Raw genomic sequence first — 22,419 nt, 5'->3', positions numbered from 1 at the left:
GAGAATAATTCTCTATAGTGACAAGAGTGTAACTATTCAGAGGAACCAAATGACCAGAAGATATTCCAACATCTCACTCCAGCTCCCGGGAGAATTCTCATCCAGTGTGGCTGAGCAAAAAACTTCCCCATTTTGTACCCTCCTCCCTATGGCTAATGTGTCTTTCCCATTCTCACTACAAGCTTACTCTCCCCTTCCCCCTTGACTGTATTCTTTTTTTTTTTTTAAGTACTTTTTAAAAGTGTTTTTTGAATTCGTTACAATGTTACTTTTGTCTTACATTTTGTATTTTTTGTCTGTGAGAGCTGTGGGATGTTAGCTCCCAGACCAAGGATGGAACCTGCACCCCTTGCCTTGGACAGTGAAGTCTTAACCACTGGACCACCAAGGGAAGTCCCTTAACTGTATTCTTTGTTTTTGTATTTGCTTATTTACATCAGGGAGAGTGTCTATTAACTGGTTTATTCAGGGACTTGACTTCAATACATATTACTCCTGGCTCTTAGATGACATTTCTTGTTAATGAGATTGCTGGGTGGATGACAAAGTTTTGTTTTTCTCCATTGAATTGCGTTCTAAGGACCACCGTGTGCCTTCTCAAACAACTGGAGGGGATTTTAAAACCTCTCATAGGTGAAAGGAGTCACTCTCGCTTAGAGTTGAGCTGAAACTAGAGTTCCCTATTTAGTGTCCTAGCATAAAACGGATCCTTCCTCATGTAGTGCCACCTTAGTTGTGTGTGTGTGTGTGTGTGTGTGTGTTTAATTTAAAATTTTGGCTGTACGGCATGTGGGATCTTAGTGCCCAGACCAGGGACTGAACCTGTGCCCCCTGCCTTGGAAGGTAGATTCTTAACCACTGGTCCATCAGGGAAGTCCTCTTCCATACTTTCTATGTGACCCAATTAAACATACCCTGGCATCAGTAGTTCACTGGCATTACTGATTTTCCATCTCATTCCCAATGTGTGTGTGTGCTACATAAACTACAGTGAAACAAAGATAGAATTTGGAATATACTATACAAGTGGAATAAAGATATTGAAGATGTTGCTCATAGGGCTCAGAAAGAAGCAGTAATTTTCATTTTAATATAGGAATGAGACAGTATTTTGCCCATAGTGGAGTTAGATTTGGAATTTCACAGCTAGGTGAAGACAGTTACACAAGTGCAAACTGTTGCATAGCATAATGAAAGAAAGTGAAGTTGCTCAGTCGTGTCCGACTCTTTGCAACCCCATGGACTGTAGCTCACCAGGCTCCTCCGTCCATGGGATTCTCCAGGCAAGAATACTGGAGTGGGGTGCCATTTCCTTCTCCAGGGGATCTTCCTGACCCAGGGATTGAACACAGATCTCCCGCATTGCAGGCAGACACTTTAACCTCTGAACCACCAGGGAAGCTCTATAGCATAATGGAGTGACCTAAAAGTTGGGACATCTCTTGCTGTTGTCCTGCCTGTGTGCCCTTCATGAAGAAAGACATATCCAGAAATTCAACCTCAGAGTGTCTTCCTTAAAGCCTTGGTAAGTGCCCTAATCATTGGGACGGCTAATCATTAAGTCTCCCTCTGTAAACCGTCTCCCTTGCTGATTTAATTGACTGCACTCAATTATACAACTTTTTTCCTAGACGCATTTCATCCTGTTTGAGTTTATCCTATCATGGTCTTTTAAAATGTATCCTGTCATTCAGATAATCAGAATTAATGTTATTTTTTTAGGTGTGATGGCACTGTATTTTTTAACTGAAATTTTGTTGTAATTCTAGATTTTTATGCAGTTATAAGAAATAAGTGGGCTTTCCTGGTGGCTCAGATGGTGAAGAATCTGCCTGCAATGCAGGAGACCCTGGTTCAATCCTTGGGTCAGGAAGATCCCCTGGAGTAGGAAATGGCAACCCAATCCAGTATTCTTGCCTGGAGAATCCCATGGACGGAGGAGCCTGGCAGGCTACAGGACATGGGGTCACAAAGAATTGGACATGACTGAGCAACTAACACTTTCACACTTTTCATAAGATATAACACAGAGGGACTTCCTTGGTGGTCCAGTGGCTGACTCCACCCCCACAATGCAGGGGGCCCTGGGTTTGATCCCTGGTCAGGGAACTTGATCTCACATGCCACAACTAAGAGTTTGCATGCCAAAACTTAAAAAAAAAATCCTGCATGCTGCAACTAAAAAATATCCCTCATACCTCATAAGACTTGGTATGCTACTGCTAAGTTGCTTCAGTCGTGTCCGACTCTGTGTGACCCCATAGACAGAAGCCCACCAGGCTCCCTCATCCCTAGGATTCTCCAGGCAAGAACACTGGAGTGGGTTGCCATTTCCTTCTCCAAAGCATGAAAGTGAAAAGTGAAAGTGAAGTCGCTCAGTCGTGTCCGACTCTTAGCGACCCCATGGACTGCAGCCTACCAGGCTCCTCCATCCATGGGATTTTCCAGGCAAAAGTACTGGAGTGGGGTGCCATTTCCTTCTCCAAAGACTTGGTGTAGCCAAATAAATTTTAAAAAAAAGGAAATAATACAGAAAACCCAGTTTCCCCAGTGGTATTTTGCAAAACAATAGTATAATACTACAACTAGAATATTGAAATCCTTGGTATTGACAAAATCCACACATCTTATTCAGATTTCCCCAGCTTTACTTGCATTTGTTTGAGAATGTGTATGTGTGTGTGTGAAGGTTTGTATATTTATCACCGCAGTCAAGATACTGAACATTTCCAATATCACAATGATATGTCTTGTTGCCTTTTTATAACCTCACCCATCTCTCACTACTGTGCCTTTCCCAACTCTTCCTAACTCCTGGCAACCATTAATCTCTCAAAATCTAAAATTTTGTCATTTGAAAATGTTATAAAAATAGAAATATACAGTATGTAACTTTGGGGGTTTGGCTTCTTTCTGTTGGTGTCATTCACTGGAGATTCATCCAGATTGTTTTGTGTAGTTTGTTCCTTTTTCTTGGATATACCATATTTGTTTAACCATTCACCTGTGGGCATCTGGGCTGATTCCATCTTGTTTATGGACATTTGTTGTGCAAACTTAGTGTGATATAAATTTTCATTACCTTGGGATAAATGCCCAAGAGTGCACTTGCTGGGTTGTGTAGTAATTTACAAGTTTAGTTCTGCAAGAAACTGCTGAACGACCTTCCAGTGTGGTGGTGCCACTTTGTTCCCACCCAGCGATGGATGAGGGATCCACTTTCTCTGCGTCCTCACCAGGGTTTGGTTTTGTCACTGTAAGAATTTTTAGTCATTCTGATAGCTGTGTGGCACTCTCTCATGGAAGTTTAAATTTGCATTTCCCTAATAGCTAATGATATTGAACATATTTTCATGTGCTTGTTTGCCATCTGTGTGTGCTTTTTTGGTGAAATTACTCTTCACATCTTTTACTCATTTTCTAATTGAATTGCTTGCTTTTTTTACTGTTGGGTTTTGAGTATTCTTTATATATATGTTCTAGATATCAATCCTTTGTGAGATATATTATTTGCAAATGTTTTCTCCTAGTCTGTATCTTGTCTTTTTATCCTCTTAACAGGGTCTTTGTGGTGCAAGAGATTTTAATTCTGGTGATGCCTGTTTATAAATGTTTCCTTTTATGGATCATGCTTTGATGTCAAGTGTAAGAAATCTTTGTCTGGCCCTAAAGATTTTCTCCTATGTTTTTTCCTAAAAGTTTTAGACTTTCACATTTTACATCAAGTCCATGGCCTACTTTGAGTTAATTTTTGCTAACATGTGAGATGTAGGTTGAGGTTTTTTGTTTGCCTGCAAATAGCCAATTGCTCTAATATTGTTTGTTGAAAAGGCTATCCTTCCTTCAGTGAATTGCTTTTGTACCTTTGCCAAAAATCAGCTGAGCATATTTGTGTGGGTCTATTTCTGGGATGTCTATATTGTTTCATCAATCTATGTGTCTATTGCTTTGTCAATACCACACAGTCTTAATTATTGTAAGTTTTAAAATTGGGTAGATTGAGTTCTCTTACCTTTTGCTTTTTCAAAATTGTTTTATTCTTGTGCCTTTGCCTTTTCTCTTAAATTTTAGGAAAAGCTTACCTATCTCCACAAAAAAACCTTGCTGGGTTTTTGATAGGAACCCTGTTAAACGTATATATCAATTTGGGGAGAATTACCTTTTTAACTATGTTGAGTTGTCCAATCCATGAGCACAGTATGCCTCTCCATCTATTTAGATTTTCTTTGAAATTTTTTCACTGGCATTGTGGTGTTTTCCCCATAGAAAGATATGTTTCATTAGATTTACACATGAGTTTTTCTTTTGGGGAGGGGCAATGATTGCAAATAATATTTTAAGTTTCTGCATATAAGTGTCCATTGCTAGTATTTAGAGATACAACTAATTTTTTAACGTTTATCTTATATCCCATGAACTTGCCAAACTCACTATTAGTTTTCAGAGGCTTTTTTGGTAGATTCTGTGGGATTTCCTACATAGCCTAACATGTCACCTGGAAATAGAGGGAGATTTATCACTTATTTTCCAAGCTGTAATGTCTTTCACTTCCTTAGTTTGCCTTATTACAGTTGCTAGAACTTCTAGTACAATGTCAAATAAAAGTGATAAGTGTGGGCATCCTTGTCTCATTCTTGATATAGGGAAAAGCATCCAGCCTTTTACCGTTGAACAAGATGCTAGCTGTAGGTGTTTTTTGGCTATGCTGGATCTTCACTGATTTGCATGGGCTTTCTTTAGGTACGGTGAGCAGGGGCTATTCTTCATTGCAGTGCCTCTCACTGTGTGGCTTCTCTTGCTGTGGGCACAGGTTCTAGGTGCACAGATTTCAGTAGTTGCGGCTGGCAGGCTCGAGAACTTGGGCTCAGTAGCTGTGTTGTACAGGCTTAGCTGTTCCACGGCATGTGGGATCTTCCCGGATCAAGGATCAAACCTGTGTCTCCTGCATCAGCAGGCAGATTTTTATCCACTGTGCCACCAGGAAAATCCAGCTGTAGGTTTTTTATAGATGATCATTATCAAATTGAGATAATTCCTGTTGTTCATAATTCAAAGAAACGGTTTCTTTTTTTCTTTTTGTTTTGTTTTTAAATTATGAATGGGTGTTGAATTTTGTAAATGCTTTCTTGGTGTCAGTTGAAACAATTATATGGTTTTTCTTCTTGATCTTGTTGACGTGGTGGATTACATTAATTGATTTTCAAATACTGAAGCAGCCTTGCATACCTGGAACAAATCCCACTTGATCAGGGTATATAGTCTTATACAACACCAAATCTGGATTGTATTTGTCAAAGATTTTTGCACCTAAGTGCCTGAGACATATTGATCTGTAGTCTTTCGCTTTTAAAAATATATAAATAATCTTTGATTTTGGTATCAAGGTAATACAGACCCCATAAAGTTAAGTTTTTTCCTCTTTGATTTCTGGAAGATATTGTATAAAATTGGTACTACTTTCTCTTTAACTATTTCATAGTTTGTGGTGTTGTTCAGTTGATAAGTAGTATCCGACTCTTTGTGACCACATGGATCGCAGCATGCCAGGCTTCCCTGTCCTTCACCATCTCCCAGAGTTTGCTCAAACTCACGTCCATTGAGCTGATGATGCCATCCAACCATCTTATCTTCTGTTTCCCCCTTCTCCTCATGCCCTCAATCTTTCCCAGCATCAGACACTTTTCCAATGAGTCAGCTCCTCACATCAGGTGGCCAAAGTACTGGAGCTTCAACTTCAGCATTAGTCCTTCCAATGAATATTCAGGACTGATTTCCTGAATGGACTGGTTGGATCTCCTTGAAGTCCAAGGGATTTTCAAGAGTCTTCTCCAGCACCACAGTTCGAAACCATCAATTCTTCAGTGCTCAGCTTTCTTTATGGTCCAAGTCTCACATCTCACATTCGTATTCTCCAGTATAATTATCTGGGCCAGGAGATTTCATTTTTGAGAGTTTTAGAATTATGAATTCAAGCTTTATGTTTATAGTTTTAAAATCCTCACATATCTGACTAGAGAAATGTTTTGTCTACTTCACCAGAGGAAGCATGTCAGAAGGGACTACACCCTGCCCTCCTGTGCTATCTTATTGCAGCTGGCTCTTTTCCCTTTCTTCCCTTGGATGACGACAAGTATAAGGGTGGGGAGGGCAGGAAGCCTCCCTTGAGGGCACCCCAGGTGTTTCCTCACAGGCCAAGCCCTGGATGCTGAGAGTGAGATTGGGCTGCATCACCAGGGTCCTACATTAGTGCCCACAAGGGCACTAAGTGGGATGTTCCTGGCAGCCCCCATCCCCTCATGGTTACAGGACTTGATAACGAACAGCAGGTGCCAATTTGGAGACAGACACAAAGATGAAAAGTCCCAGGCAAGGGTCCCAGCCTTATACACACTGTGCTGTTGATGTTATCACTGCAACTGTAACAGCAAAAGGAGGCAGGTGTTGGGCATTAAAAGAGGAGTATGTAAAAGTCAGAGGGGGAGACCACAAGTGTGTCTTTATTAGGGGCTGCGAAGTCCTTATTAGGGATCAGCTTCACAGATGATTCTGTGAAGAATCACAAGAATCACAAATCAGCTTTGATTCTTTGTGCAAGCTGTAGACCCACTGTGTGCACACTCTGGGCACACAGCTGCGTGAGCAGATGCTTGAGTCTCATCTGGCTCAGAGGCCTGCAGGCTGTCTGGGGTGGAGTCTCCAAACTGGCTTGGTGCCCTTCTGTACTGGACTCCTTCCATGGCAGACCTGAGCCTGCACTTCCCAAATAGCAGCTGTGCCCCGTTTGGCCATTCTGGGGACACAAAGGAATTGCTCTGATAGCTGAGGATGGCAGTAGCAAGAGGGGGTGGTGATGAGAAGCCGGCAGGAGCCGATATGGGTTTGCCATGTAGAGGTGGGGAGCTCAGGCTTACGCAACGTGTTTACGGTCACAAATTCAGTGGCAAAGTCCAAACAAAGTCCAGGCCTGCATCGCGGCCAGTGTGACACAAGGGTTGTATATAATGTGCTTCAGTTTTCTCACTTGTACAACAGAGAAACTGATGGTCCTTACATCCCAGTATGGTCATGAGAATTAAATGAGAAAATCATGCGATAATCGAGCTCATGGCATAGATAGAGCTTGGTAAGTGCTCAGTAATATTGTTGTTCAGTCGCCCATTCATGTCTGATTCTTTGCGACCCCATGGACTGCAGCACGCCAGGCCTCCCTGTCCCTCACCATCTCCCGAAGTTTGCCCAAGTTCATGTCCATTGCATCAGTGATGCCATCCAGCCATCTCATCTTCTGATGCCCTCTTCTCCATCTGCCTTGAATCTTTCCCAGCATCAGGGACTTTTCCAATGAGCTGACTGTTTGCATCAGGTGACCAAAAATACTAACCATTATTAATGTCAATAATGTTAGCTATTATTATTAATATTAACTGGGTTTTCCAGATGGCTCAGTGGTAAAGATTCAGCCTGCAATCCGGAGATGCAGGGCATGTGGGTTTGATCCTTGAGTCAGGAAGATCCCCATGGAGAAGGGCATGGCAACCCACTCCAGTATTCTTGCCTGGAAATTCTCATGGACAGAGGATCCTGGCAGGTTGTATTCCATAGGGTCACAAAGAGTCACAACTAAGCACCCATACACATACATATTAATATTAATGTTAATATGCTAATCACCAAAGGGAGAATTACAATGATGATAGCAATATTTAGCATGAACACAAATATGGTAAAATTAGAGTTTCTTCTAGTTCCAACCAGTCCATCCTAAAGGAGATCAGTCCTGAGTGTTCATTGGAAGGACTGATGTTGAAGCTGAAACTCCAGTACTTTGGCCACCTGATGCAAAGAGCTGACTCATTTGAAAAGACCCTGATGCTGGGAAAGATTGAAGGCAGGAGGAGAAGGGGACGACAGAGGATGAGATGGTTGGATGGCATCATTGACTCAATGGACATGAGTTCGGGTAAATTCTGGGAGTTGGTGATGGACAGGGAGGCCTGGCGTGCTGTGGTTCATGGGGTCACAAAGAGTCGGACATGACTGAGGGACTGAACTGAATGACTGACTAGTTCCTAAGCATGTCTGACTTTTCGTTAGAAACTAACCTGAAGCTGTGGCATTCCCTGAGGTGAACTCGCCTTGTCAGCTTGTCTGTCTCCTTGGTCCCAGATGGAGTGGCTGTTCTACCTGCCCCTCAGAACCTCTCTGTGCAATCAACCAACATGAAGCACGTCTTGACATGGAGCCCAGTGACTGTGCCTGAAGAAATAGTACACTATTCTGTCGAGTACCAGGGGTGAGCATTTGTTGTTGTTGTTGCTGTTGTTTTGTTTTTCAGTTTCTCTCCTTTAGGCAATAGTTGATTCCTAGAGGCACAGCCCTCATTCCAGAGCTCAAGAAGGCTTTGTGAGCCCAGAGAAAGATGATTTCCTATGATCTGCCTCCTCTGTCTTCATGGGCCCTAAGAGAATTGAAGCAACAAGGGAAGTTGTCCCATGGATTTGGCAGTGAACTCTCCGGGAACACAAAAGTATATAAACACATTTTCGTGAAGTTTCTTTCCAACAGTGAGTCAGTTGTCTAAAGCTGAAGAAAATCTTAAGATGAAATGAGTTTGGCTCTGACTTGAGGAAGAGAAATTATTTGGAGACTCAGATATTTTAGGGGTCGGTGAGACCTCAGTTTTCCTGACAGTACACTTGCCCCCAGGAGCCAAAACAAATTGTGACCCTATAGGTCAGCTGGTCCTTCTCCAGGTGTCCAGGCTCTCAGAGCTGTCAAGGAGTGACAGGGATGCAGAAGGTACTCAGTAAAGCTCACTAACAATTCATACAAACCAAGCAGCTACATGCATAGACATTCTCCTAGGCTCAGGGGTACAGACCACAAAGTTTCCAGGCAGAAGAAGATTACATTTAGAGGAGGAGACAGTAAAAACTTAAAGAAATAAGTACACTAGGTCTGCACTGTCCAATGTGGTAGCCACTAGACACAGACAGCTATTTATACTTAAATTAATCAAAATTAAATTCAAAAGTCTGTTTCCTAGTCATATGAACCACATTTCAAGTTCTTAACAGCCATCTGTGGCTACAGGCTACTGTATGCTATGCTATGCTAAGTCACTTCAGTCGTGTCTGACTCTGTGCGACCCCATAGACGGCAGCCCACCAGGCTCCCCCGTCCCTGGGGTTCTCCAGGCAAGAACACTGGAGTGGGTTGCCATTTCCTTCTCCAATACATGAAAGTGAAAAGTGAAAGTGAAGTCGTTCAGTCGTGTCCGACTCTTAGCAACCCCATGGACTGCAGCCTACCAGGCTCCTCCATCCATGGGATTTTCCAGGCAAGAGTACCAGAGTGGGGTGCCATTGTAAAACAACACAAATACAGAAGGTTTTCACCATCACAGGAAGTTCTATCAGGCAGCACTGCTGTGGGTAAGTTCAGATAGAAATCAGTTCTAGGAGGGAGCTAAAATCCATTGCACAGTGAGTTGGCTCTGTGGCAGCTTTTTATCTGATGGTTAGGGAAGGTCTGTCTGAGGATGTGATATTTAAGCCAATATCTGAAGGACAGGAGCGGGCAAGCAGTGTGAATGCAGGGCACTCACACTGCGGGCAGGGCACTGAGACACAGCAGCACGTTGCCAAGTTGGAGGAATCGTGAGGAGGCCTGTGTGGAGGGAGCATCACCTTTAGGGGCGGAGCAAGAAGGCCAGAGATTCTTGTCGGCCGGGGCAGAGTATGCATTCCATTCTAGGCTCTTTGGAAGTCACTAAGGAGAGAAATGCTCTGCTCTGCTGAGTGACAAATGGTCTTAAGACTGGCAGGAAGGGAAGTAGGAAAATCTGTCCAGAGACACAGCAAGGCAAGGGGTGACAGTCGCTGAGACTAGGGTGGTGACCGTGCAGATGGAGAGACCAGGACAGAGCGGGGTTGATGCCTGAGGCTCCCTGTCTTTGGAGAAGGAGTCAGAAAGAAGGGATGGTTGGTGATGGAGGAGAGGGGAGGAAAGGAATGTGGAGCAAATACTTGTTTTCCTGGCCCATAAAAAGTTAGCAGAGGAGGCGGTTACTTGAAACCATCATTGAGCCAGGGTGGAAGGGTCTGGTGTGACGCTGTCCCCTCCTCTCTTTGGCCAGGGAGTATGAGAGCCTGTACACGAGCCACATCTGGATCCCCAGCATCTGGTGCTCACCCACTCAAAGGCCTGAGTGTGACATCACAGAGGACATCACCGCCACTGTGTCGTACAGCCTCCGGGTCAGGGCCACCCTGGGCTCGCTGACCTCGGCCTGGAGCACTCTGAAGCACCGCTTTAACCAGAACTCAAGTAAGGCCCTTCTCTCCTTACTCCCCTGTCCCCAGCAGCCTTCCCTGCAGCAGCTGTGCTCACTGAGACTGTTGGGATTCTCTTCAGCATCAAATGAGTCTTATAAAGTCAGAATGCTGCAAACATAGACAACCCTAACTGGTCTGTTGAAAACATTGCCAGCTGCTTCCTCTCTCTCATTTTGAAATGAGACTTTGGAAGTTATTCCTGACTGTCTCTGGAAGGAAAAGTGCTCTGGAAGTGGGTAGAAGCGCTAGGACGGCCTTTCCCTACCATGATCACACATCATTAACTCTTAACACTGCCTCCCATCTGAGGCCTCACTGGCCCCATCTTTGTTGCCTGTGTAAGCATCTTCTTTGGCAATAGGGTCTATACATGATCACAGTGACCAAAAACAGCCCTTTGGAAATAAATAACTTTTCTATAGCAATGGAACCTGGCAAATGTACTGAGAAAGAAGTAAGGGAAGAATCTGGATTGGTGACCAAACTGGCAGAGTGCAAACAATACCCAGTGTGTAGCAGGGTGTGAGGGGAAAAAGCAGGAGCAGGGTCTGGATGGCTGGGGGTGAGGAAGCAGCTGGTCACACGGTGAAGGGCTTCGACATGAAGTCTCATCAGATCAGTAGAGGAGCGTCATGGAAGAAGAGGCGATCTGGTCCAGGTCTGCCTACAGAACAGTCGCACTGGCTGTGGTGTGGAAAGTGAGCTGGAGTAGGAGAGACCTGCAGGCCATGGGAAGAGTGAAGAGAGGGCTGTAACATTCCAGCTGAACCAGGGTGGATCGTGATCCTAGAGGAGGGGGAGGCATGGGAAGGAGAGGACAAATTCTAGAGACATGGTTGAGTTAGAAGGGACAGAGCTCGGTGACCAGTTCCCGTGAGACAGAGGTGGGGGAGATGGTGATGGCACCCAGCTTCCAGATGGGGTTAGGAGGAGTGCCATCCAAGGAAGAGGACCCAGGAGGGGCGGCTGGTCTGAGGAATAAGAGATGCTGCTGGCTTTGGGCTCTTTGAGGTTGAGATTCCTATCAGACATCATCCCATGGATGTCTGATTGGCAGTTGGGAATCAGGCCCTGGGACTCAGACAGGTCACAGACACACAAAATGAAATTAATAGCTAACGGCTTGAGAGCAGGTGAGGGTGTCCAGGGACAAGATATGAGGACAAATAGAACCAGGCTAGGATTCTGGGAAACCTAGGGTTTGAAGAGAATGGAGGACAGGGAGAGAGTCAGAGAAGGGAGAACAGACGGCTGCTGCTGCACCTGAGGGAGTCCCCCAAATAGGTCCTCTTGAAAGTGGTCTCATGGAGCAGGAGGAGTGGGGATGTTGGGCAGGCTGCCAACTGGGGGATTGAGTGGAGGTACAAAGACAGCTGTGGGTGATGATGTGACCCCCTGGGACACACAGGAAAGGCAAATGAAAGGTCTTTGGGGACCTATATTCTCTGGGTGACAGGTGACCCTCTGCTGGGAGTGAGGACACGGGGAGGTCGGGGCAGCCTCTAAATTAATGGAGTGAGTCAGAGCTTCCTGAGGAGCGTGGGAGTTGGGAGAAACCAGGAGGGTTAGAAGGTGAGGGAGCCCCTGCTGGAGGAGGTGAAGATAGAGCTGAGAGAGAACTTGGTCCTCCAGAGTCAGACAGATGGGATTCAAATCCCGGCTCAGCCACTTGAGTGAGAGGGGCAACGGCTTGCCTTGGTGGGTGGTTGGGGGTGAGATGAAAAGTGTAAATGCTCAGGGCAGTGCTGCCTTGTAATAGCACTCAGCTATTTGTATTATTATTATTACCCTAGGGATATGCCCAGAGTTGAGAGCCAGCAAGCAGAGGAAGAAGGGAAGAGCTAGGGGGTGGGAGTGGGACCATTGGAATGGATGTGTGTGTGTGTTAGTCGCTCAGTCGTGTCCAACTGTTTGCCACCCCATGAACTGTAGCCCACCAGGCTTCTCTGTCCATGGAATTCTCCAGGCAAGAATACTGGAGTGAATTGCCATTCCCTTCTCCAGAGGATCTTCCTGACTCAGGAATCAAACCCTGGTCTCCTGCATCACAGGCAGATTCTTTACTGTTAGAGCTACAGGGAAGTCCTTTTGGAATGGATACCAGTAGGAATTTTGGTGCAGGATGTGGGCTCCTCTGCCTGCCCTCTCTCCCATGGTAGGACATGGTGGAAGCAGTGGGATCCCAGTGCCAGGCCCTGGGATAGCCGGAGGGGCACCGGAGGCTGCTGTAGCTCTGCCTCCACCCACAGTGCCTGGGCAGCACCAGCACCACCTCCCTCTGGCTCCTGGAAGCACAGGGTTCCAGCCAAGATCATTGCTGGAGGCTGGCAGCTGTTGTTGGAAAGGCAGGCATGGGGCATTTGGAGATAAGGAAGTGTCTACACAGCTCTGAGGGTGGGTGTGTGCAGTAGCAACTTGTGCTTGAAAAGGCAAGTATAAACAGGAAAAGGGCTTGCTGCTGAGGAGCTGAGGAAAGGTGTCTCCATACCTGCCCCAGAAGCAGAGGATGAAGGTCCTCACACAGGTGGACCCAGCTGCAGAGCTGGGAGGAAACTGAGACTCCTCAGGGCATGACGTCTGCTTTTTGGCCTTTGTAAAACCCCACCCCAGCTTCTCCTCATACATGAAAAATCTGGTTTTAAGGCTGTCTTGGAAAGGATCCCCGGTTCTTAAAGGGAAGCCTGTTGAGAGCAGAGGTTCTTAACCTCAATGCAAATTCAAGTCACAGGGGAGCTTGAGAACCTCTGATCTCCGGGACCCATCCCTAGAGTCTGATTTAAGTGATCTAAGTGCATCCTGTTCCTTGGGAGTTAAAAATCACCCCACACAACAGAGTCTAGAAACGTGGAAAGACATGAGCTTAAAGTCTGGCCATTCACTAGGTGACTCTGGGAATGTCATGTAACCTCTCTGAGGCTCTGCTATGTCATCTGTAAGTAGGAGTAATATTTACTTTCTGAAGCTTGCTGGTTGGATTAAATGAGATGAGTATGTAGAGTACATAGGAGAGAAGTTCCTGCCCCAACGTTGTCAGAAAATCATCTGAACGGAAATGACATGTGGTCATTTTGTCTAATTCTATTCTCTACATAGATGGAGATCAGGGGATCCAATTCTAATCATGTTTAACTTAAAAGTGGAGGAGTCAAACATCTCCTTTCTTACTGGAGGTGTTTCAGAGGCAATTCTAGTGGTGCTGTGTGCTCATATGAAACCTCTAATCTGGGTATGTTTTGCACAGTTGGCCCCTGACTTCCCAAGTCCTCCTGTCCTCTTTCCAAGCAGCTCTTTAGATGCCAGGAAATACTTTGTTCTCTGAAAACTCCCTGCAGGAACTGCCTTTCTGTTGAGTGTCCACTGACCCCGGTGCAGGAGGATTTAGCCAGAACACACTCCCAAGCCACAGCCCACAATTAGGGTGGCCCTTCCGGTCTTGCAGTGTCTGGATCTGAGAGGAAGGTCTGGATCCATCTTCAGTAGGCAGGGACTGAAGACTGTCTGTGTGGGCTTTTTGGTTCCTGGTCTACTAAGTGGAAAGTATCCATGGGGCCTGCGGGGTCTCTCTGTTTTGGATCCAATAACATGAAAGATGGTGTTTGTGCTTAGGCTGTAATTACTAGAGCTGATTCTTGGAATTTGTAAAACCCTCTGACTTTCCATAACGCTATGAGATGAAGACTCCTTGGGCTGGGACTAGAAAGGCCAACCCATCCACAAGCTGCTGATCTGCTGATGTTTGAAAGTTAGCAGCAGACAGTATATGTCACTGATCTATGTGAATTGTACTACATGGCTGTTGTTTGTTTTTTTTTCATTTGCGCGTCATTCACAAAGAGTTTGCTGAGCACCTGCTGAGTACAGTCTTGCTTCTGCATGCCATGAAGCCTCATCAAAACCCCTCCCCTCCCATGAGCCTGGCGTGTTTCCACTGATGGTTTGGTCATGGTCTCCCTGGACAGAAATCAGTCCTGTCTGGGACTGGCTTTGACTCTCCCCTTGTCTTGCCAACAGCCATCCTCACCCCGCCTGGGATGGAGATCACCATGGACGGCTTCCACCTGCTTATTAAGCTGGAAGATCTGGGGCCCCATTTTGAGTTCTTCGTGTCCTACTGGAGAAGGGAGCCCGGTGCCAAGGTGAGACTTGCAGCCTGGGCCTTCGAGTTAGACTTTGGAGAAGCTCTGAGAGCTGGATGAGGAAGGCTGGCCCCTGCAGTGCCTGCTGTCTGGGGTGGCCGGAGGATGAGCAGGCCTGGGTGAAATGAGGGAACACAGGAATCGGTGTAGGCTGACAATGCTGGCAGCATCAAACTCAAAGGACTGCCTTCGTCCCACCCAGACTTTAGCTGGGAGCCGTCTTAGGGCATATTCGCTGAAGTAGAGGGGCCACCTCCTGGCTTTAAACTCTGTCATAGTTGGATCCACAATACCTGTGCAATGCATTTCTTCTCTCCCATCAGCATGTCTTCTCAGCCATTCTTCCTGCTGTTTAGGGGCAGCAGACAGGACTGTTGCAGATCAATTGGATGATTTCATAAGTATACGAGGCTGGTCCCAGCTTCTTGAGGGTGTGCACCTGGGCTGGGTGCAGAATTCTGGGCAGAGAGCCAGAAGCTAGCTAATAAACAACCCTAATTATGAGCCAATGGGCCACCGGGAATGCCTAGATGGGGCACGGCCCCTCCCTATGGGGTGGGTGCTGCAGGCCAGGCTGGGTGGGAGGTCAGCTGTCTCAGAGGGAGTGCCTGAGCTGCAGCAGCAGAAGGCATGAAGTGTGGGTGCACCTGTGGAGCCCTGTCCAAGCTGAAACAGTGATAAAACCCACTCGAATCAGCGCAGGGAAAAGTAGGCTCTGTCACAAGGATTGCTGTTGTTTAGTCACTCAGTTGTGTCTGATTCTTTGCGCCCCATGGAATATAGCCCATCAGGTCAGGTTCCTCTGTCCATGCGATTTCCCAGGCAAGAACACTGGAGTGGGTTGTCATTTCCTTCTCCAGGGGATCTTTCTGACCCAGGGATTGAACTTGCATTTCCTGCATTGGCAGGAGGATTCTTTACCACTGAGTCACCCGAGAAGCCCTGCCACAAGGATTAACACGGTGCTGTCGGGGGCTCTCACAGAATCTGTGACTGGAGCAGGCCCAGAGCCAGGCTGCTGCACATCCTCGCTCACCCAGAGGCCCCCGTCCACCTGGGGAGCCCTTGCTTCCCCCTGGGGGTCCTCTCTATGTGCTCTGTCCGTGGCCCTCACCCCAGCTTGCCCTGACCCCTCATCACACCTTCCCGTGAGTGCCTTTGGTTGCGACTGACTCCCCTCACCATGTCCTCTCCCCTTGGTCCCTGCTTCTGGCTGGGTATTCAGTTCCTCAATACCAGTTCCCAGGACAAGAAATCTGACTGGGCCTGCTGATTTTATCAGGCCAAGCCTAGGGGTTGCCAGATGTTGGCTGGCCTTTGATAGACCCTTCTCTGGCCAAGGGTACCCCTGAGCTAATGCCAGGACATGTGCCCCACCACATGCCCCTGGAAGGGGAGTAGCCACGGTTCCTAGCATTTACTCCTGCTGGGTCAGGGCCCAGTGGTAGGGCCTGGCACTGCGAGCCAGGCAGATGCAGTCATGTGGGAGCAGATTGGGGCCTGGGCTGCAGGGAATGGGCAGGTCCCTCAGGTTCTTTGGGAGAGGAGCACCTGCCCTGAGTCACCTGGGCTTGGCCCAGACAAGCCTCTGCAGGTCTCAGGGGTGGCAGAGGTGGAGGGCTGTGCAGATGGATGGACAGACAGTGGATGGGTGCATGCATGAGGAGGCACTGCCCACTGGCTGAAGTGCTCCTCTTCACTGACCCTCTGGAAGTCATGGCCGGGCCAAGCACCCAGTCAGCTTTCTGTCGAAGTATGAGCCTATCAGAGAGGCCTCCCCGAGCCACTCTGCTGGTGCCTCCTCGTCACTCTCTACCTGCTGGTCCTGCTCCATGATTCCTCATAACCCTCATCACCACCTGATGTGTGTTATCAATGGTCTGGCTTCCTCATATATGACATAAGCTCTGCGAGGGCAGGAACTTTTTGTTCTCTTCGGTGCTGGGTGCCCCTGTTTTGTTCAGTGCCTGCGACTGTGCATGGCACACAATACGTGCTAAATAAATGAGTAATTTTTAAAAAATGAGTGAATGAATAAATGAAAGAATGAGAGGAACATTATGTAAGCATGCTGGAAAGGAAGTATTGACAGCTTTCCTTCCCTCCTCCTCTCCCTTTCCTGGCCTGCTTGGCTCAGGGTGTGACTGTTCTCTGGTTTCCTAAAGGAACACATCAAAGTGGTGAGGCCGGGGGTCCTTCCCGTGTACCTGGAGACGGTGGAGCCCGGGGCAGCATACTGTGTGAAGGCCCGGACGTTCGTGAAGGCCATCGGGCGGCACAGTGCCTTCAGCCCGACAGAATGTGTCAAGGTGCAAGGTAAGGCAGCCTGCCTGCCCTCCTGGGGCTGCACGGCGCCTGCTACTTCCTCTGGCTCTGAGTCTCCCCTTGGTTTCCCTGACCTGCTCCCCCAGGCTGCATGGGTTCTGGTGGTGAAACTGCTGTGTCCTAATCCCCACCCCAATCCTGAGGTGAAAGTCCACCCTCGGGCTGGGTGGGGGTCCCTTGGCAGCTGTCTGGCACGCTTTCTCCCTGAAAGCTTCCGAGGCCTGAGGACAGACTTTGCAAAGCTGGTTGACCAGGTGGCCGCTGCCTGCGAATCAGGGGCCAGTGCAGGTGAGGTGGCTGGGGCCCCTGAAGGTCAGACCTTGTGAGGGGGTGCCCACTGTGTAGCACAGCTCTCAGCTGGGAGGGGCCTGACGGAAAGTCTGTAGAATCCTCTTCTTTAATTTTTTTCCCTTAAATTTTTTATGGTCTACAAACCTACAATGAAAATGAACAAAATGAAACCCCATATCCCATGATTCTGCCATACAGACACTGCTAGTGACATTTGTGTATAGCTTTTTAGTTTTTAAAATATAACTTTGAATATTTGGTACATATATATTTCAAAAAATATGATAAGAATTTGGAATTGGCTTCCTCCTCCTCTTCCTCATCCACGTCATTCCTATCCACTCCCCCATAGGGGTTAGCTCTTTGTATATCTTTCTGAAAACTTCCCAATGCATTTACAAGTAAATGGAAATAAATTATTATATATGTTTCTTCTTTTTAGCACAAATGGTAGCATACTCTGTGCACTGTTCTGGATCTTTTTATAGATCTTCTGGATCTATAAAGTCTTTTTCACTTTATACATATTATAGATTTTTTCATATCTAAAAAAGAATTTCTTTAACCTTCTTTTACTAGCTACCTAGTTTTCCATTGTGTGTTGTATACCTATAACTAATTTAACTACCCCTCTATTGAGGGGTGGGCTTCCCTGGTGGCTCAGCAGCAAAGAATCTGCCTGTAAGGCAGAAGACACAGGAGACGGGGATTTGATCCCTGGGTTGGGAAGATCCCCTGGAGGAGGGCATGGCAACCCACTCCAGGATTCTTGCCTGGAGAATCCCATGGACAGAGGAGCCTGTCAGACTATAGTCTGTAGAGTAGCAAAGAGTTGGAGATGACTGAAGCAACTGAGCTCACGTGCGCGGTATTGAGAGCTATTTAGGATTTTTCCTGATATTTTGCTATTATAGCCAATGCTCTCATTAGTTACCTGGTACATAGATCACTTGCTGGTGTATGTGAAGGATAAATTCCTGGCAGCAGAGTTGCTGGGTTGAAGGGATACACATTTGAATTTTGACTGCTGTTTCCAAATTATCCTCTAAAGTGGTGTTATCCTTCGTGTAGACATATGTTCCAGTTGTATTATACATATGTTTTGTGTCTGCTTTTTCACAAATATCATATTAAAACATTTTTCATGAAGACTTTCTGATTACCATTTTATACTATTTTTTAGAACCATGTAGGTCAAGCTTGTTAAAAAAAATTCAAACAACAGAGAAGTATGTAGAGTAAGAAGTGTGCATATGTGTGTATGAGCTCAGTTGCTCAGTCGTGTCTGACTCTTTTGTGAGCCCATGGACTATAGCCGGCCAGACTCCTCTGTCCATGGAATTTTCCAGGCAAGAATCCTGGAGTGGGTTGCCATTTCGTCCTCCAGGTGATCCTCCTGATCCAAGTTTTCCATTCTCCCCACACCATTGAGGAGGTTTCCTTTGGCAAGTGTGGTGTTTAATTTTGCAATCATCGTGTGAGGCCAGAACTCACCAGCACAGCTGGGACTGTACTGTGCTTACTGCTCCGCACCACCCTTGCCGTCACTTGGTATTGCTGTTGTGAACGCCTGTTCACGTCAGCACCTATGGATCTACCTTGTTTTAAAGATGCATAACAAGCCGCTGTGTGGATGTGTCACAATACGTGTAACAGAACCCCGCAACTAGGTGTATTCTGTGCTTCCCAGTGTTTTGTGACTGCCACCCATGCTGCAGTGGACACGCTTGTGCATATTATGTGTCCTAATTCTCAAGGAGATGCAACCAGTCCATTTGAAAGGAGATCAGCCCTGGGTGTTCTTTGGAAGGAATGATGCTAAAGCTGAAACTGCAGTACTTTGGCCACCTTGTTCGAAGAGTTGACTCATTGGAAAAGACTCTGGTGCTGGGAGAGATTGGGGGCAGGAGGAGAAGGGGACGACAGAGGATGGGATGGCTGGATGGCATCACTGACTCAATGGACATGAGTCTGAGTGAACTCCGGGAGTTGGTGATGGACATGGAGGCCTGGCGTGCTGTGATTCATGGGGTCGCAAAGAGTCAGACATGACTGAGCGACTGAACTGAACTGAACTGAATTCTCATTTTAATAGCTGACCTCCTGACCTGCCATGCTGATATTTGATGATGTAGTAAATCACCCTCTACTTGGGGATATTTAGGTCATTTCCATCTGCTTTTTAAAGAAAATTATTTCGTTTTTGTCTGTGCTGGGTCTTCCTTGCTGCATGTGGGATTTCTCTAGTTGCGCCAAGCAGGGGCTGTGCTCTACATGCGGTGCTCAGGCTTCTCGTTGCAGTGGCTTCTCTTGTTGCAGAGCACGGGGCCTCAGTAGTTGCAGCTCGTGGGCTCTAGAGCACAGGCTCAGTAGCTGTGGGACATGGGCTTAATGGTTCAGTGTCATATAGGATCTTCCCAGACCAGGGATCAAACCCATGTCCCCTGCATTGGCAGGTGGATTCCTAACCACTGGCCTACTCCCGGAAGTACCCATTTCCATCTGCTTTTGAAGATGATGTTTATTTTCACTGATTCATTCATTCATTCAGTGAATAATTACTGAGCACTGTCACTGGGATATAGCAGACAAGTCCCTGCCCTCACTGAGCTTACCTTCTAGTTGAGTAGACAGACAAGTAAGCAAATGCAATGGTTTCCTGTCGTGGCTCGTGCTATGAGGGAATGCACCAGAGCATGCTGGGGTGGAGGGAGGTGCAGGTGTGCTGCTGTGGGCTCCGCGGACAGCTGGTTATGAAGCTGAGGCTCTAATCTAGACGTTGCTGTGAATTGCTTTATGTGTATGTTTTGTCCACTTTGGAATTATTCTTGGGAATCTACTCAGAGGAGGGGATGAAAGAGTCTGAACATTTGTGTGTCTCCTGATGCGTGCTGTGTGCTCAGTCACTCAGTCGTGTTTGACTCTTTTGCAACCCCGTGGACTATACCCCACCAGGCTCCTCTTTTCATGGGGTTTTCTAGGCAAGAATACTGGAGTGGGCTGCCATTTCCTTCTCCAGGGGGTCTTCCTGACCCACGGATTGAACCCACGTCCCCTGCATTGGCAGGCAGAATCTTTACCACGGAGCCTCCTGGGAAGCCCTGTCTCTTGATGTGTGCTGCCAAATAGTTTCCAAAAGCACTGAGGAGACCCTCCCAGCTTCTCTGCAGCTGCATCAGCTGTGCCACCCTTCACACTGTGGGTGAGCAGCCCAGCTCAGAGGGGCTACACGAACAGGATGGAGAGATGGGGAAATAACCCATCCCCCACTTCCACATCTCCAGATGCTCAGACTTGGCACTCTCTGATACATCACTTAGTAGCATTTGGAGCATAGCCCTCCCTGTGTGACCTGGGGTAAGTCACTTAACCATCGCCAGGACTTAATACATCAGAGTTATTATGTGACTGTGTTCTGAATTCAATATTTTCCTCCGTAATACAGATCAACGCCAAGAGAAAATTGTGAAGCACACTTTGTTTTCAGTTACCGCCCAGCTCCCTTCTGGGCTGTGCTCTTGGGCACCGCCCCCTCATCCTGCCTGGGGGCCTGGCTCTCTGCCTTCCTTCTGGCAGTGGTGCCAAGGTGTGTGCAAACACAGCTAGTGCTTAATGCATGAGGCTCCTCCCTTTTCCTTCCCAAGAAAAAGACTGTAATCTTCCTTGGCTTTCTGGAAACCAATCTGGATTCTAGAAAAACGATTGAATGGTGGTCACTCTTGTCCCTGGGGCATATGTCAGATCTCAGGGTGCCGGAGTCTGCTCTCTTGATCCGTCTGCAGAGCCAATCCCGGGAAGGCCAGGGAGGCCCAGGACTGGTGAGTGAGTTGGTCTTCAGGGCTGTCTCCTAAGCCGGTTCCTGTCTTTCTGTTTTCAGGAGAGGCCCTGCCTCTGGCGCTGGCCCTGTTTGCCTTCGTGGGCTTCATGCTGATCCTGGTGGTGGCGCTGCTCTCCGTCTGGAAGATGGGCCGGCTGCTCCGGCACTCCTGCTGCCCCGTGGTGATGCTCCCCGACACCTTGGTAACTGCTCTTCTTCCTTTCAGTGTGATGCGCTGTCCAGATGTCGTCTGGGCCTGAGCGGGGCATGGACCTCCGCTTCGTGGGTTTACAAGCATTTGCACCAAGAAGGGAGAAGGACCTCCCTTCTAATCAGCGGGGCTGGGAGACCACCCTCTGGGTGGAGGTTGGCCTCCCCCAGGCTCCCATCAGGCCTCTGCTGCTTGCCCCTAGGGCCTGGCACAGCCAAGGCAGCAGGTGTGAAGCCCAGCCCAGGAGCTCGGCGTTCCAGGAATCATGCACAGTCTTACCCTGAGGACTGGCATGCCAGGCCTTCTTTGCCCCCTCCCATCATTGTAACAGCAGCTACATCCAGAAACATGTTCCAACACAACAGAGTCAATTCATACACCAAGAGTATCCTGGGTTCTTGGGGTGAGGCGCACGTGTGTGAGTGTGGGGCATGTGGACAGTGCTTCGCCTTTGGCTGGGGCAGGGGAACTATCCGCACCTGCCCAGTGACTACCCAAGGTGAAGGGTCCCCACAGCTCACAAGCCAGGAGGACCCTGGGCCATCTATCTGAGTCTCCCAGTTGGGGCAGGCCCTGTGTGCTTTGCAGGGGTGGGGGAAATGCAAAGCAGGCCTCCAGAGCTCCCTCCGTGTTGCATCTGTACAGAACTTCAGGAGTACAAGGAAAGCCCTCAAATGACAAGCGCTCCTAGGAATCCTAATGCATTCTGTTCTTGTTGCTGTTCAGTCTCTAAGTCATTTCCAACTCTTTGCCGCCCCATGGATTGCAGCATGCCAGGCTCCTCTGTCCTCTGCTATCTCCTGGATTTTGCTCAAATTCATGTCCATTGAATCAGTAATGCTATCTAATCGTTTCATCCTCTTTTTAAAATTTTTTTTACTTTACAATATTGTATTGGTTTTGCCATACATCAACATGAATCCACCACGGGTGTACACGTGTTCCGCATCCTGAACCCCCCTCCCACCTCCCTCCCCATACCATCCCTCTGGGTCATCCCAGTGCACCAGCCCCAAGCTTCCTATATCCTGCATTGAACCTGGACTGGCGATTTGTTTCTTATATGATATTATACATGTTTTAATGCCATTCTCCCAAATCATCCCCCTTCCCCTCCCACAGAGTCAAAAGACTGTTCTATACATCTGTGTCTCTTTTGCTGTCTCTCATACAGGGTTGTTTTTCCAGCTTTCTAAATTCCATATATATGCATTAGTATACTGTATTGGTGTTTTTCTTTCTGGCTTACTTCACTCTGTATAATAGGCTCCAGTTTCATCCACCTCATTAGAACTGATTCAA

General features: G+C 47.3%; 1 protein-coding gene across 3 annotated transcripts in view; it reads left to right on the top strand.

Moving 5' to 3' along the window:
- IL20RB (interleukin 20 receptor beta) overlaps positions 1 to 22,419 on the top strand; it is a 39,845-nt gene that overhangs the window by 9,494 nt on the left and 7,932 nt on the right. Inside the window, exons 1-6 of one of the 3 annotated variants that reach the window (XM_010858246.1) lie at positions 1,354 to 1,525; positions 8,167 to 8,293; positions 10,139 to 10,329; positions 14,349 to 14,473; positions 16,639 to 16,789; positions 20,967 to 21,109. In XM_010858246.1, coding sequence (XP_010856548.1) covers positions 8,220 to 8,293; positions 10,139 to 10,329; positions 14,349 to 14,473; positions 16,639 to 16,789; positions 20,967 to 21,109 — 684 coding nt within the window. In that variant the 5' untranslated portion in view covers positions 1,354 to 1,525; positions 8,167 to 8,219. Of the gene's footprint in view, positions 1 to 1,353; positions 1,526 to 7,929; positions 7,961 to 8,166; positions 8,294 to 10,138; positions 10,330 to 14,348; positions 14,474 to 16,638; positions 16,790 to 20,966; positions 21,110 to 22,419 lie in introns of those variants that run through there. The other 2 variants (XM_010858245.1, XM_010858243.1) reach the window with 2 other exon arrangements.

Source organism: Bison bison, unplaced genomic scaffold, assembly GCF_000754665.1.
Source record: "Bison bison bison isolate TAMUID 2011002044 unplaced genomic scaffold, Bison_UMD1.0 scf7180017864384, whole genome shotgun sequence".
NCBI lineage: Eukaryota > Metazoa > Chordata > Mammalia > Artiodactyla > Bovidae > Bison > Bison bison.
Note: the sequence above shows the minus strand (reverse complement) of the source record. Positions and strands in the feature narration are given on the sequence as shown.